Here is a 16,556-nt window from a genome sequence, read left to right as displayed (position 1 = left end):
GCCATGATTGCACTTGCCCTGCTATCATTACGCTTCCAATGAGCCATCTTTTTGACCCTCCGCGTGGTCATGTCAACGCCAGCACGTACCGGCTCGATAATGCCCATGCCAACGTAGACGTCAGTTTCCCACTTGGGTGCAGACTTGCTGTTCAAGAGTTCCAAAGTTTCGTCCTCTTGTTCCGTTGTATCATAGATGGGTCGCTTGAGAGGGTCAGTGGACGCTTCTACAAACTCACCGTATCCCTCATCTTCCAGCTCAGTACTTTGATTAGCGCCTGTTGTGGTAGAAGAATCGTCCGCTGGGTGTAGAGATGCCTCTCGAGCAAAAGAAGGACTTGTCTAAGAAGCAGAAGATTCATAATCGTTGCTCCAAGCGTTCTGTACAGATTCGGCTTCACTTGCCGCATCTACATGTGGCAGAACATCCACCGAAGAATCGGGTTGAGTTGACGACGCAGTGTCCAAGTGGGTTGCCATCTTAGGTGATTAGAAACTTCAGTGTTCAGAGATTGGAGTAAAACTTCTTGAATATTGTGATATTTGATTTCACTTTGTTGGTCATCGTGAAGACAAGCAACAATGTGCTTTTGGCGCTGTGTCTCATGACGCTTCGAAGTGACTCTACATAAAGCATCGAAGCATTGTATGAGGAAATGGTATCAAACCGAGAATCGCTAGAACATGCGCCTCTTGCGCGAAGACGAAACGCTTTTCCTGAGGCATCGGAACGTGAACTCCACATCCCATGGATGAACGCCAATAGTGTAACCATGCTAAAGATATTATATGCGCATAGCTTCTCTCGCAGCGGGCTCCCTCTCCATCTCGTACTCGATCTCGCGTCTCGGGCCCTTTGAGTCTTTCGATGGCTTCTTCTTGGGCTTGGGCGGCGGGCCAGCAGGACGCTTGCGCTTGAGGTTCGCCAGGGTCTTCTTGAGAGCTTCTGTGTCTTCGTCTTCGGACTCGTCTTCGTTTTCGTCTTCTTCGCTACCACTCTCGTCGTCCTCATCACCTGAGCCTTCGTCTGGACTCTGTCCACCTATCCAGTCCTCGAAGTCCTCCAGGTCGTCGTCGGATTCGCCCTCTATGTCGCTCACATATTCGACTTCGCCGACACCATTCTCCATTTCCTGTTCGTACTCGTTCTCGTCTTCATCCTCAATACCCTCATCCAAATCCTCGTCACCCTTGAGTTGGCCTTCCTTTTGCAGGCCCTTCATGACACGTTTCCAGACATTTGGTTCGACGTTGATCCTGTATTCGAGTTAGTCTCGATCGCATACAAGAAGTGAGTCAATTCTTGAATGTGTGGTGGTGCTCATTAAAAAATTAGAGTGTTGTTGTTGTTTTTGATCCTCATCGAAGGATCTCAGGGTTAAAAAGCGATAATAATCATAGCAGCAGCGAGGGGGAGAGGGTTGAACTTACGGTCGATCGCCATATGCGCCACTACGCAGACGGTCAATAAGAACTCGCTCGATAGCGCGCTCGACCTTGGCGGCTGCAAGAGCCTTTCGCTCTCGGCCTTCCTCTCGTCGGCGAACCTTGGGCGCTAATCTAGGAACGAGGCGCTCTCCTAAGCGCTCTTCTTCCTTTGCCAACTTCCTTATCCTTATGTTGACCTGAGTAAGACGAGTCAAGCGCTGCTTGTTCTTGTGCTTAAGGAACTTGGGGAAGTATGCAAGATGCTGGTCTACAAGCTCGAGGGCTTGGCCATAATTCTTAGGTAGCTTTATCTTTTCCCACCATTGCGACGGGAGATGGGCGCGTTCGATCGCTTTGATGTATAGGTATAGATCTCCGGTGGCGGGATCCGAGCGAATCGTCGCATACCGTGAGTTTGCGAGAGGGCACGACTGTTTGGAGCAATAACCCGATACGTTGTGTTCATTCCTGCAAAATGTTTGGTCCTTTGTGGTCTTAAGTTCTGAGCGGAGAAGGTCAGCCATGAGTTGTGCGTGCTTGTATGTAGGGCGACTAACTGAAGCTGCAGAAGTCAGTTCCAATGACAGACCATACAAGATCGTCTGAAGCCATGGCGGCGTATAAGTTCTTGCAGAGCCCCGCTGCAAAACAGGTGAGGATTTGTTGGCGGGGTTTGTCTTCCGACTGAATGCGAAAACAACAGAAGAACTTTTCAGTGGAATGGAGTTTTCGCTGTGGCGCGAAGGGAACAGGTGTTGTCGTGAAAGGTAGACAGGCGACGATCTCAAGAAATTATTATCTTAGCGTGTGCACGGGCCACTGCGGAGGTGCAGCGGAGCTATCAGGGCCTCTTCAATTCCAACATGACGATGTAAAACTTCAGTCTACGGAATGAGAGCCATTGTCTCCTCTTTCCGCCGCAATGCTGTTACTCAGTTGAGATCACATAGATGGTCAACTTCTTATGTTACACGAACCACATGGCCACACCATGGACCCTTTCATTATGAGCAGCGCATCTTGAGAACACCTCGGCAGCGCCTGTACCATACAAGCCATGAGGAACCAACCATATATGCCCTCTCGACTGCTAGTGGACGCGCAGCAATAGCCGTCATTCGCGTCTCAGGCTCAGCATGTAGACAAGTCCGAGTCACCTCTCTATAAACTGTCCAATGTTAACGCCTCGTAGATATATGAAGGACTATGTCCCTCTGCAGCCTTTCCAAAGCCTCGCTATGCGACCTTGCGCAAACTATACGCCCCCCGCCTGCCTCCTTCAACCGAGACGATACTCGACTCTGGTGCTCTGGTACTCCACTTTCCCGCGCCGCATACTGTGACTGGCGAAGACGTCCTCGAACTGCACGTACATGGCGGCCCAGCCATTGTACGCGCAGTATTGGCAGCCATACCCGAATGCGCGTCGGCACCAGAAGGTCTTGAGTCCATGCGCAAGCAGATTCGGTATGCAGAGCCTGGAGAGTTCACCCGACGCGCCTTCGCCAACAACCGGATGGACCTTCCCCAGATCGAGTCGCTAGGAGAGACGCTGTCAGCTTCAACTGAGCAGCAGCGCAAGATTTCTGTGAGAGGCACCAACGCCTCGCTAGCCGTACGATACGAGCACTGGCGCATGTTGTTGCTGCAGGCACGAGGCGAGTTAGAGGCCTTGATCGACTTCTCTGAAGACCAGCATTTTGACGAATCACCCGCTGTCTTATGCGCCAACGTCGCAGCTCAAGTCCGTGCCCTGCAGGTGCAAATGGAGGCGCACATTGCAAATGCCGTTCGTGGAGAACTGTTGCGCAATGGAATCAGCGTTGCGCTTCTTGGGGCGCCCAATGCAGGCAAAAGCAGCTTGCTAAACCGCATCGTCGGAAGAGATGCCGCCATTGTTTCTCAAGAGGCTGGCACAACGCGAGATGTGGTCGAGATAGGACTGGACCTGGGTGGATGGCTTGTAAAAATTGGAGACATGGCCGGTCTACGTCGGGCTGGTGTCACAGGCGCGGACGTCGTTGGGGCTGTTGAACAAGAAGGCATCAGGCGCGCGAAGCAACGAGCGCTTGAGTCAGATGTGTTGATCGTCGTTCAAGACGCCACAGCCGAGATGGATTCCGAAGTTATGGAGACGGCAAAGCAGTGTGTTGACGTCGGCATCGAAGTCATCGTTGCTCTTAACAAATGCGACCAACTCTATACCTTTGATCTTTCGCGGAAGTCATGGGAAGAGAAGGTTCATTCTGCACTGGGCCTTCACAAGGACCGTCTATGCTTTATTTCTTGCAAGCCACCCACATCACCATCATCCACAGGCACCAGCGACAACATCCCAGCATTCCTCACCACTTTGCAAAATACCTTCGAATCCATGACAGCCGCATTGGTCCCCGAATCAGACCCTGACCCAAGCATCTGGCAAGAGTCGCTAGGCGCAACCGAGCGTCAACGTCTTCTTCTCTCCGAATGTCTCAGCCACCTTTCCACCTTCCTGACGACCGTTGCCGACCCCTCGGCAGATACAACCCGAACCGGTGAAAGTGTACCAGACGAGGCCGACGAGGTCGACATTGTGGTCGCTGCAGAATGCCTTCGGTCCGCCGCCGACGCGTTGGCCCGCATCACAGGCCGGGGTGACAGTGGTGATGTGGAAGAAGTATTGGGGGTCGTTTTCGAAAAGTAAGTTACCTAAACCATTTTCTTGTGTCCTCGTGTTGTGTCATGTTCTAGAAGCTCTGGCAAGGTGTTCTGCGCTTTGGCCCCATCGAGGTCAGACGGCAGCCTCCGAGGGGGCTAAGCTGGCTTTGCTGGGGAAAGCCACAACGCTTATAGCACGAGCGCATCTGTACATTATCGATTGTTGCACGGGGCGTATGTTTCCCCATGGTGCTTGCCAGCTTACGTGGACCTACGGCCGCGAAGAACACGTGACGAATATCTGGCTAACGTCACCCTTCTCGTAGGTTCTGTGTTGGCAAATAGGGAGCACGTTTGCGATATCAGTGGTCATGCAAGATACATATTGCGAAGACGATGATGTATTGTGTCTAGTACGGAATTTCGCCAGGATATCAACCATGTATTGGGGAAAGAGCGGGTATGATACCCAATCGACATCATCCAAAACACCCAAACTCCATAGAACACCGATCTAGAAGCGAGACAAAAAGGCCTTGATTGGAAAAAAGAAAAGTAGGAGTGTGAAAACCAGTACGCCTAAACACCAAATGACTCTGTCTCTAGATCCAGTAGTATCCCGTATCCGTGTCCGTCACCCATTGCTCAACGAAGAGCTTATTCCAACCTATCCAAACGCCTCAAAATGTCGTATAACGTTACATGTTCCCGTGATTCCGTAATCCGTATCCAGATGTCAAAGAACTCCGTCGCTTGCTGATGCCGAGTGAAAACAGAAAAATGGAGATGGATATGAGAAAGAAAAAGAGAAAGAGAAATTGTTGGTACATGATAGGAGAAAAGTGGTGATACAGTGATGAAGGAAATAAGAACAATAAGAGAAGAAGGATGCGACTGAAGCTTAAGAAGACAAGAGTAGAGGGTGATGGCTGAAGCTTAAGAAGTCAGAGGTATCCTCCACCGTTCGAGGCGCCGCTTGCGGAGTGTTCGTACGGCGGGTTGTGGGTAGTAGCGAGGTGGGATGGCTTGAGGCGTAGTCATGGTGAACCACGCCGCGATGGTGCTGATAGATGTTTCGGATTGCGGAAGCAGCCGCTGAGCTTAGTTGTAGCCTCCGCGACCCATGTTGGCGGATTCTTCTTGAGGGGTTGGTGGCGACATTGTTGTGGGCTGATGCGTTTGTTCGACTTTCGTGTTGATTGACTTGTGGACTCTGTGAATGGAGAGTTGGGTCTTTGATGTCGGTATTGATGCTCAGATCTTAGTTGTAACCGCCGCGACCCATTGGGGTAGTGTCTTGGAAGTGGTATAGTTATGAATGTGTAGTCTCAGAATGAAACAATGCTGATGACGACCAAGACAATGTGCGTGGGGTATATTTCAGAAAGACGCTGATGAAACAATGGAAGGATGGTAGAAGATGACAGAAGAAGGTGTGAAAGGGTGGTGGATGACTGAAACTTGACTCAAAGGGAAGAAGCGACTCGACTTATATGAAACAAGAGGCCGACAAAGACACCAGAAAATGCAAGAAAGCAGACTAGGAAAGGGAAGGGAAAAAGGGCGTTCGGGTATTGTGACTGGAGTTGATCGGAATATTGCTCTTGCTTGCCTACTTTCCCATGGTCCAGGCATCCAAACCGTCTTTATACGCACAGTTCACCTACCTGTTCTCCCCTACACCACCAACCAGAACGGCGGGAACTGGTGGCGGACGTACCCTGATGCAAGCCACGAACAAGGCATCTAGTCATCATCTTTCTGTTACTCGCCGGACGACTGCGCAGTGCTTGGGTAGACAGGAATAAGTTTCAGGGTCTGTGGGTGGGTGCATTGGTGCTAGGGTGCGTGGGAAGCGTGGCAGTGAGAGGGGATCTGTGCTCGCGGGTGGAAACTGGAGCCGCAATGCAATGCACGAGCTAGGGTGGATAAGATGGGCGTGCGCGGCTGATAAACATCCGTGCTGCTGATTACATGGAAACGTGCGGAATCGTGCAGCTGGATCCCCCATTGGTGAAATCATGGGAATGCCGATTGCAAAGCAGAGAGAATTGCCGTCCTCGTGGACGGTACTCGGACGAACAAGGTGTGTTCTTAGTTGACGACGCATGTCTGCCTACCACCACCACCACCGATGATACATACGTCTTCTTTCTTGACCACTAACCCCCCACGCCATTACGATCAGAACGCGTGGAGCACTCGTCAAGGTGCTTTCTCGACAAGCGCGAGACGATTTGCCATTGGGCGGTTGTTCTAACGCACAACACAGTCATACAACATCATCACGACAAGCATCTTTCCCTACACCAGATAGCGTACCTGCGCAGTGCACTTACACCAACAAATCGCAGGAACCTCTGCGAGGCAATTCAGCGTTTCCCGTCGCCGCGCAATTGGGCGATTTGCAGTTTCGAGTCAATTATCGTGCTCCGTCATACTGTTACTCATCCATCGCGTCACGATCTATCGACGATTGCTGTGCTGCATCTCGCTTGGACGGGGCCGTTTTCCGTGGATACTCAGCGAGGGCAATGCCGGCCGTGCGACACGAATGCTTGCAAGCCATGTGCAAAGAGCGAACTACTTCTGCGTAACGTTGCAACGTACCGTTCCAGATTTGGAGGCCGCCCCATGGGCTTGGGTCGTCTGAAGTAGCGAATAGGGTTGCTAGAATGGCCGAAAAAGCTGTTTCGAGCACATTGGGGAATACAGTGCATGGCGTAGCGTTTGAGCCTTACCCGCCCATATGCCTGCTGCGTTAAACTGGTGAACTCTGCTCCCATGCCCGACCGTTGGTGCCTGGATGTTGGGAATGATCCTGGTTTAGGAGCATTCGTACATGCACCAGTCGGCGAATAGTGCAGTCCGATCATGACGGAGAATGAGTCTTCCGGTACTGTCAGCGCAACAATTTTCAGCTGTGCTGTACCCCAAGACCCACTTGTTGCGATAATGCGCAGTGGTTGTGCCTCGAATTGGCTTAGCTGCCGTTGCCATACTCCAGCTTAGCCGGAGACTTCTCCGAGATGGTATATGGAGATGCAGGAACAGAGTTCGCGTGCTGCTGTACGTGGGCTGAAGACGGGGATAGTGTGCACTAGGGCTGTGAAATAACGAGCCACCAGCGAGGACTGTTCAACCTTCGCTCTTTTACGCGCACGGACAGTTGACATCGCAAACTAAACCAAAATTCGGACAGCGACATACGCCTCGAAGCTTGACAACACCTCAATCCGCACTGTCCCGATACTGATACGCTCTATCGTTATACTTCCCATACCGTTCAGAAGCAACAAATGTGAGACTTGGCCAATACAACTTGCATAGACGCTCACATTCGTTCGGCTTCCCGGTCAACTCGGCATCGGGAAAACGCCACGTTTGTGTGACGGAAGGATGCCCACGAGCGAGCCAGTATCACGGCATCCCGACAACTTGGAAAGGAAGATTTGCAGTAACAAGGCAGCGAGAACCCCTGAGACTATCTATGGACTCCGATTACGATCGGTACCCAACGCAATAGAAACAGGCGATGGATGGCTTGCCAAATGCAGGTGACCGCGCGATACTGGAGCACAAGGCTAACCGGCAGGCATATTCGATCGTACAGTGTAGGTGCATTATCGCTATCGATTGGCGAGCCAGGTAATTGGTGCGTTCCTCGAAAATGGACAATGCGACATTGGAGGACGACACCAGCATTGCACACATCGCCGACCCGAAAGCTCTACGCGCCCACCTCGCACCATATCAACTTGGATCGACAAACAACTGCAAGAATATCTGCAGCTTCGCTTTCATATACACAGCCCCCAAAAATAGGACCCCAAACCATACCAATCTGCTATCCTCCAAACAAGCGCGACAAGCGCTTGTTTGGGCTGACTGAGCCGTAATGTCAGCGCATTCACCCGATTCGGTATCTCCGCGTTGCTGTTCAGCTGAGCTCGCTCATTGGATGGACTTGCAGTAGTACAGATGTATTTTGGGACATATGTCAGCTGCAAGATTTCTACCTATTTGGGAACTATTTGGCAAGATTCAAGTCAGATGAAGAGCGGATTTGGGTTATTTTGGGGCCTGAAGACTGCTCGATTGGGGAGTCACACGTGGATTAGAAACCCATCTGTCGACGTATGGAGCAAGGAAGAGGAGAGAAGTTCATCGGTCTTGGTATGAAATCCGCTCACGATGTCGGACATCGATGTATGTCCGACATCTGCCTTTTCGGATGACATAATATTCACCTTCACAGTCCCGACATTTGCAGACACAATACCTCAGCGTACATCACTAGTCACACCATAGCCTCGCCTACAATACCACCCGCCACGTTACTCCAATACCAGGCTGGCTCACCGAACACATGTCCGTCGCACCCGAAATTGAGGTGAGTACGCTTCCGCCTTCCGAGTAGTCGCATAATGTCGCCTGTGTGATCCGTAACGCCACAGCAGGCACGCCGCGAGGCTATGGACCAGTAAAGGTAGGCTCGCGGAGCGCCAAGTAGGACACCATCTATGACCTTGTCAGGTGATCCAGGCAACATGCCGCGTTGCTACCCGTTTTGAGTTTCGTCCACTGCCTGACCGATGTTTCCAATACGCATGACGGCCCACAGGGCCTCAGAAGTCGATGATGCATTTTCGACTCATCCCCCCATCTTTGTCCGCAGGGTGGGTATTTTGCCACACCCTCTCTCGATTTATAATATGTCGACTCTAGGAATGGTGATGTTGGCTCGGAGTGTCCGATTTGCTTACTTGACCTGCAGCCTCGTGCTTTCGAGTAAGGCTGACCGATCGGCATCCGATCTACCATTGCTCTACCGGATGTAGAACGAAGCTGGCTACGCCTCGGATACGCGGGATGTGCAGAGAGCAGCTTTGTATTCACGAAGACGTTGGTCGCATACAATTGTCACGATATGTTAACTCCTTAGTTTCGTTCAAGGGGACCCAGAATGATTCGCACTGGTAACTCATCACGTCCGATTTCTACCAATCGGAAATAAAGCTAGGATGTACTCAAGAGAATGTAACCTGCACTTCATGTATACGACTAAACATGAACAAAAAGGAAACCAATCTTGTAGCAATCCTCTAATCTAACTTTACCGAAATCCAACAGGTTGAAAAAGCTCAACCTGTCCCTCAAACTTGCCCGATTTACTCAACATCCTCTTCGCACTCTGAATTCGCGACAGAAAAGCATTCGAATCAGGCCGCTCATCATCATCAACATCAAGACACATCTCAAGAAACATACGCAACTCTTCTGTATACCCCTTATATCCAGGACGATGATCCTGATATAAGTAACCCGTGTCAGAAACATCCTTAGAAGGGCGATCCATCATACAATACATAAGTGAGATGACCAACCCAACTTGATACATATCCGTCGCCTCAGTCGGCTGTGCCTCTTCCGGAGGCATGTAGTCAGCGGATATGAGTGGTAGCTCGCGGACGGAGTAGTTGTGAACTGCCATTTCGCTATCGGTGATGGCACAGCCGAAGTCTGCGAGTTTGATGCTGATGAGGTAGTCGTTTGGTAAGGGTTGTGGGGTGCGTGTGAGAAAGATGTTGGAGGGGATTATGTCGCGGTGCGAGATGGGATCCCAGGTACCCGACGTAGCGTTGTTCGGCCCATGGTGTAAGTATTGGACTGCGGAAACGAGGGATTCGAAGACTTGCCATACGAAGCTTTCTGGGAGAAGCTTACCGCGCCGGTTCCAGGTCTTGATTAGATCTAGTAGAGTACCTTGATTGCAAAACTCAGTTACCAGATAGGGCGTGACGTGACGTTCTGTTACATTATCGGGTAAGTGCGCGTCGTAGAAGGATATGATGTTGGGGTGGAAGAGCCGGCGTAGGATTTCGATCTCTCGACCTGGACAGCCGGGGTCCATGGCTTCGGAGGACAGAAGTTTCATGATACGCATTTCGTTGTTTACGTTGTCGCGCGCGAAGAGAATACCCTGATTACACGACCCCTTGACACCTTTAAGTTCGGAAGCAATGGTCCATCGCCTGCCGATAGTTTTGCCAACGGCGAAAGTATCACCAGTGTACTTTTTGTTTTCTCGCTGCATCAGTATAATCTTAACTTTTTCCGTGGGATCATCCCATGTTTCTGGTCTATTGTTCGATAACAGTCGTATGGCACATGCTAGGCCCGGGACATCAGCGGGATCATTTGGCGAAACTATGAGCTTTGTGTGATCAAGTAGTTTAGTAACCATGCCCTCAGTGTTCTCTGGAAGTCCATAGATCTTCCGAAAGTTACGGATAGTAAGATGATCTGGTTGGTCGTGCAAGGGGTTCTCTTCAATGAAAGAATCGGCAAGGCATAGCATGGTTTCGCAGAACTTTTGAGATTCTTCGTTGGGTGTGGAAGTACCGTTGTCTGCTCGGCCACGCTGACGAGTGTCTTCGGGCATTATGCTACCTGCGTTTGTTGACATTATGTGGGGCATGTATGCGGCCAGCGAAAACGCGCAAGTTGTATAACTCTATGGCAATCAGGCTTGTTCGAGCCTACTGAGACCTTAGTAAAGCCGCTTCCAGGGTTTCTAAGACAAAATCGAAGACATTGTGTGTATATCATCCCTCGTGTGTTGTTGACTTACGCGGATGAAGCCGTGCGACACAATGTTAAGTATATAACTCTCCGCTACCTCCTCTTGGACACTGTTTTGTGTTGATACACAGCGTTAAAGTGATCTACTGCAACACCGCATACCAGTAAGATGCATAATAATTCGCGACTTCTTACTTTCTTACTCATCATCACACACCCCTTGCATTGGAGCGTCGCATCTTCTGGATTTTTCAACATGAAATCGAACGCAAACATCACTGGGAGGAGGAATGCTCGTAAGGGCAGCGTAGCAGGAGATGGTGCGGTAGTAACGGCCACACGACTCCCAACAATCGACGATCTCACAGCAGAACTTCAAGAAGCCATATCTCACTTGACACTGTTTGGCCTGAACGACTCAAAATAGTCCCCGAAGCAATTACGGAAAGCTCAAAAAATCTTGGTTATACTAGCGAGTTTGAGATCTTCTGTGCTAAACTAGGTGTTGACCAGCCCTACCCTGATAATCACATCCCGTTCAGAACGTTCATATACAACAAGACACTGGAACCTTATTCCGAAGACCCAAAGACTACCCAGGTATCCAGCACGCTGCCGCTCTCCTGCTCCGCGACAGCGAAGCCGAGGATGGTGATAATTTCGGTCTTCTTGATGAAGAGCTACAGGACATGTTGATGAACGTACTGAAATGTCGATGCGCGGCTGATCTAGCGAGAGACCGATTCGTACCTGGGAAGGTGATCGGCGATGGTAGAACTGGCAAAGAATGGGTCGTTACATCCCAGCTCTGCGACATTTCCGGTAGCTACAGTGGCGGTATTTATCTTGTCAGGAACCCGACCGATATGAATGGCCAGAGGCATATCATGAAGACACTTCCATCGCCAGCGCTTTACCCCGACTTCGCTAGTCGAGAAATCTGGATTTTACATACATTAAAGCATGAAAACATCATTAGATTCTTTGATGGCTACTCGCCGGAAGATCGACACGAGACAGGCTGGATGGTTACAGAATACTGCGACAAGGACACATTGGCGGACCTTGTGGAGAAGTATACCGAGGCAAATACTTCGATTCCTGAGCTTTTCGTTTGGGATGTCTTGGAAAGCTTAGTACGTGCCGTAGTGTACTTGCACTATGGACCAATTCTTCTCAGTGAGTTCGATCAACAGAAACTTGGAAGCAAACCGCTTAAAACCAGGGAGGATTCGCCCTGGAATCCTGTCTACCACCGCGACACAATTCTGGCTAACGTATTCTGCACTTCCAATACCGGAGATATGCATAACTATCCAATTGTCAAGCTAGGCGATTTCGGCTGCGCAATGCGGCAATGGGAAATTGAGACCAACGATAACAACGAACATCCGTGGTCAAAAGAAACGCCAATTATGGACAGTGAGTATGAGCCACCGGAGGGTCAATATGCCACAAAAGCCGTTGACGTGTATCAGATTGGACTGCTTATGTGGTGTGTTGTGCAGGGAACCGCAGGTCCCTTTAGTCTCGATGAGATGGCAACACTGCCTGCAAATTTTGAGACTTCAAGCTCTGCTCAATACTCAGGCGAGCTGCGCCACCTCCTCAATTGTTGCACGAAGACGGAACCTGGTGATCGCGTCGACTCTTTGTATTTGTTGCACCTTGTTCGGCATTACCGGAAGCTTCTAGTTCTTGAAGGGCGCTTGCCTTTTGTCAAGCTGCTTCCTTGAGTCCCACAAATGCTTTCCATCCTGGAAGTTGTTGATAGCTTGATGTAATTTGCGCAACTGCGTTACATATACATCAAATGAATTCTCTTGTTTAGCGCCCTCAACGTGACTTGAGAAGTTTCCGGAGTTTGTCCGGAAGAGCACTATCGAGGTAGTCCTGTCGAGGAGACTGGTCAGGCGGATAGCATCTTAGAGATTGTCTTCGAAAGCAAGCACCCGATGGACGAATTCGTCTCTAGTACCTGACAGTAACGAATGGTAGGAATGACTACACATTCAACATAAGTCCATAGCATCCGCCGACAGAGAACACCTGAAGTATATTAGGTATGATTCCAAGCACAGTGCCACTGATAAGCAGTCACTGGGTTGATGCAGTACCCACGGATTCCCAGGTATGGTTCTGCATACGATGTCTCAAGACGAGATCTACCACCAGGCTTTCACCGAGATGGACCCGATCAACTGACATCGTTGGCCGAGAAGGACCATGCAGTAGCTACCATTATCCCAAAAATGGTTGCACAAATCTTACAGGAATGTTCTTCAGCTTGCGCTTTACTGATCGAGGGCTCCACAAATCATGCAACGAGGGCGGCACCTTTGAATTGCGCAGCGCGACTCATCCAAAACTACAACCGCTTGACCACTCTACTCCATCTGAACAACTAGTCATTTGGTGGGAAAACCCCGTGGCATCACCAGGGAAGCAGTGACTTCTGCCGTTGTGCTGCAGCCTTGCCGATGGTAGACGTTCCTTCGCAGTCATTCGTGATGAATTAATAGCTGACGAATACGTTTTCAAGGTTCGAACAATGAATAGAGAATATGTTAGACAGCATCTTGGTGAAACTCCTTGGTAGCTGGCCGACACGTGATAGCCGCATCATCATCGGGCCGATCCGCCAGGTTCCTGGAGAATTTGTGACGCGAGAATAACGCCATCCGTCTACGTTGCTCAAGGCCCATTTCTCGACCCCACAAACGCCTCATCCATCGAATAGCCTAACGCGATCTCCAGGGACCCCCGATGAGGCCCATCTAGATCAGTAACTCGCCTATATCTGCCGAGGTATCGCTGCCGAACCTAGCTTGTAGCGTACCTCTATGACGTCGCCATAGATCATTCTCGGACGAGTCCGCCAGCGTCATTGTTCACCAACGAACTCATATAACCGCTTAGAAATGCGAAAATGTTGACGCACTAATAAACTACTTATATACCTCTAGTGATCGCGCACCTGAATTCTAGCATATTTCCATTGCAAAACTCACAACCGTTAATCTCATTAAACACGACTTAAATCTCTTTTTCTTGTTAGATACCCAATCACATTTTAGCAAATATGGCACCACGACGATACGAAGCAGAGCACAAGGACCCTGCCCCATTGAGCAAGCCTCTCGAGTTTGCCTTCTCCAAGAAGACTGCTCAGAACCGATTCCTCAAGGGTGCTATGACCGAGCGTCTATCATCATGGGATGCCCAGAACCTCGAAGCTCGTGGTGTTCCCTCCAAGAACCTTGTCAACGTATACCGACGATGGGGTGAGGGCGAGTTTGGTGTCATCCTTACCGGCAACATTATGATTGAGTACGACCACTTGGAAGCTGCTGGCAACCCCATCATCCCTCGCGGCTCAAAGTATGAGGGCGAGCGATTTGAGATGTTCAGGGAACTTGCGACACAATCTAAGAAGCACGGCTCTTTGATCGTTGGACAAGTCAGCCACCCAGGTCGCCAGGTAGCTGAGAACATCCAAAAGAAGCCAATCTCTGCATCCGACGTGCAACTAGAAGGCAATGTTATGGGCATGACCTTCGGCAAGCCCCGCGCCGCAACCGACGAGGATATCAAGAACGTTATCGAAGGCTTCGCTCACGCAGCTGAGTACCTAGAAAAGGCTGGCTACGACGGCATTCAGCTTCACGGAGCTCACGGCTACCTGCTCGCGCAATTCCTCTCTCCGACTACCAACAAGCGTACCGACAACTACGGCGGATCCCTTGAGAACCGTGCGCGCATCATCACCGAGATCGGCCAGGAAGTACGCAAGCGCACATCGTCCAACTTTGTACTTGGCATCAAGCTCAACTCTGTTGAGTTCCAAGACAAGGGTTTCGGCACCGAGGAGGCTGCAACTTTGTGCAAGCTGCTTGAAGACAACAGCTTCGACTTTGTTGAGTTGTCTGGTGGTACTTACGAGCAGCTTGCGTTTGGTCACAAGCGCGAGTCGACAAAGAAGCGTGAAGCTTTCTTCCTCGAGTTTGCTGAGAAGATCACACCCTCACTCTCCAAGACCAGGACCTACGTCACTGGTGGCTTGAAGAGTGCTGCTGCCATGGTCGACGCACTTAACACTGTCGACGGTGTTGGACTCGCCCGTCCAGTGTGCTTGGAGCCTGAGCTCCCTCGTCAAATCATCAACGGCGAGGTTCACGCGGCTATCAACCAATTGACAGACGACAATGACTTTGGCGCCACCAACGTTGCGGCAGGCACGCAGATCAGGCAATTGGGCAAGGACCAGCAGCCTATTGATCTGAGCGACAAGAGCAACTTGGAGGCATTCCAGAAGGACATGGCTACATGGGCTCAAGGCTTCTCAGACGACAAGACCGGAAGCAAGTACGGTTACGTCGATATTGAGAGTGTGAAGGCCGTGCCTTATGGCACCGCTGCACCTGCTTCATAAACGTGGGTTGCATCAATAATGTGTAAATAGATAACGTGGTTCACAAGCGAGTCGCCAACACAAGCGGGTCGCCACCCCAACACCAGCGCGACGCCTGCGCAGCAACGTAGTGTAGCACTAGAACACAATATTGTACTATAGGTAACAGATTACTATTACTCAGAAGCGTCACTATCATCTACATCTTCTATTTCTACCTTACAGGTGCAGGAGTTATGCCCAACCTCGCTGCAACGGCCGCAGCGCCTCTCTGCGCGCACCCTCTTCGCAGGCGTCTCGCTGTCCTTACGCCTACTACCCTCCTTTTTAGCAATTAAGTTAGATACCTCACTAACAGTTAGAGTCTCCTCTGCGCGTACGTACTGCCTTTTGCAAGTCTTGCGCTTTGTAAGCGTGTCAACAGCTTCTCGAAGGCTTCTTACTTCCTCTTGCATTAACACTATATTATAAGCTATCTCCTGAGCGCCTTTACCTAGCTGCTTAACCTGCTCGTCTAATGAGCTTGCTGGTGACCCTTAGTAGTTTCGCATGCGATTTTGAATTAGCGTAGATTGCGCCTCTATCTCGCGGGCGTTGCGCGGTGTTTGCGCCTCCTAGGCGACAGTGCCTAGTGCAGGCGGCGTCGGCGTACGCAGCTGCACATCTAGCTTTAATAGCACAGCCTCTAGGTTATATAGGACTAGTCTAGCACCTCGAAAGCCTGCGCGAACGTTCTCTAGTGTAAACGTTTTCTTATAAGCTTCTTTAAAGGCTAGTAGGAAGGTTTCCTTGTTAACATAGCAGATACGGCTGCGTGCAAAAAACGAGATCCTATCGCTGTAGTAGCGCTTTAACAGCGAGTAGGGGATAACGTTAAGAGGCTGCAGGAGGTGCGATAAGTGAGGTGGCATGCAGAGAGCGATAATCTTGTTCTCCTTGCAGTAGTCCTAGAAATCTACTAAGCAGTAGCTGTTATAGCCGTTAATAATAAGCAGCCTATATGCCCTAACAGAGGACGCCTTTTTATGTGCATTAAAGTGCTTAAGCTACGTAAGCGCGAGGTCGTTGTTAATCTAGCTAGTAGGAGAAACAGTGATAATCTAATCGCGAGGTAGATCTGCGAACTAGGAGGTAATAAGGACCTTCCCTGTAAAGATGAGGAAGGGCGGGATAACGCGCCCTATCGCAGAGACGCCTTGTACTAGAGTTACCTACTCGCGATCGCTAGGCTGTAGTTTCTTCTGTTTCCTAGGTTTCTCTAAGCTTATAACAATAAGCTAAGAGGATATCTTGCCTATTATAAAGCTAGACTTGTTAAAGTTCTAGGTATCCTCATCTGCGATACTATGCTTCGCCTTCATCGATTGAACAAGCGTAAACTAGGGCCTAATAATCGCTAGGTCCTCGCAGACAGCTCGCTAGTAATCGTACGGACGGCTCTATCGCGTTCGCAGCTCAGGTGTACGCTTAATAAAGTTATCAACCTAGTTCTT

The 16,556-nt window shown here is 50.2% G+C and overlaps 5 protein-coding genes across 5 annotated transcripts; 3 read left to right on the top strand and 2 right to left on the bottom strand.

The window, feature by feature from the left end:
- Positions 1-784: 784 nt before the first annotated feature.
- ALTATR162_LOCUS3514 (uncharacterized protein) lies at positions 785-1,951 on the bottom strand (the record flags this gene model as incomplete). The annotated part of the gene is made up of 2 exons (XM_043311122.1): positions 785-1,256; positions 1,431-1,951. 2 exons carry the CDS (start codon positions 1,949-1,951, stop codon positions 785-787), a joined length of 993 nt encoding a protein of 330 aa, XP_043167057.1.
- Positions 1,952-2,037: 86 nt separating this feature from the next.
- On the top strand, positions 2,038-4,113 carry ALTATR162_LOCUS3513 (uncharacterized protein; the record flags this gene model as incomplete). Its single annotated transcript, XM_043311121.1, has 3 exons — positions 2,038-2,079; positions 2,557-2,565; positions 2,620-4,113. The coding sequence occupies 3 exons, from the start codon at positions 2,038-2,040 to the stop codon at positions 4,111-4,113; spliced, it is 1,545 nt and encodes a 514-aa protein (XP_043167056.1).
- Positions 4,114-9,183: 5,070 nt separating this feature from the next.
- Positions 9,184-10,536, bottom strand: ALTATR162_LOCUS3512 (uncharacterized protein; the record flags this gene model as incomplete). Its single annotated transcript, XM_043311120.1, has 1 exon — positions 9,184-10,536. One exon carries the CDS (start codon positions 10,534-10,536, stop codon positions 9,184-9,186), a length of 1,353 nt encoding a protein of 450 aa, XP_043167055.1.
- Positions 10,537-10,908: 372 nt separating this feature from the next.
- ALTATR162_LOCUS3511 (uncharacterized protein) lies at positions 10,909-12,388 on the top strand (the record flags this gene model as incomplete). Its single annotated transcript, XM_043311119.1, has 3 exons — positions 10,909-11,078; positions 11,126-11,188; positions 11,236-12,388. The coding sequence occupies 3 exons, from the start codon at positions 10,909-10,911 to the stop codon at positions 12,386-12,388; spliced, it is 1,386 nt and encodes a 461-aa protein (XP_043167054.1).
- Positions 12,389-13,734: 1,346 nt separating this feature from the next.
- Positions 13,735-15,084, top strand: ALTATR162_LOCUS3510 (uncharacterized protein; the record flags this gene model as incomplete). The annotated part of the gene is made up of 1 exon (XM_043311118.1): positions 13,735-15,084. The coding sequence occupies one exon, from the start codon at positions 13,735-13,737 to the stop codon at positions 15,082-15,084; it is 1,350 nt and encodes a 449-aa protein (XP_043167053.1).
- Between the last annotated feature and the right edge of the window lie 1,472 nt (positions 15,085-16,556).

Source organism: Alternaria atra, assembly GCF_907166805.1.
Source record: "Alternaria atra isolate CS162 genome assembly, contig: 22, whole genome shotgun sequence".
Classification (NCBI taxonomy): domain Eukaryota; kingdom Fungi; phylum Ascomycota; class Dothideomycetes; order Pleosporales; family Pleosporaceae; genus Alternaria; species Alternaria atra.
The sequence above is the reverse complement of the archived record's forward strand: the minus strand, read 5'-3'. Positions and strand labels throughout refer to the sequence as shown.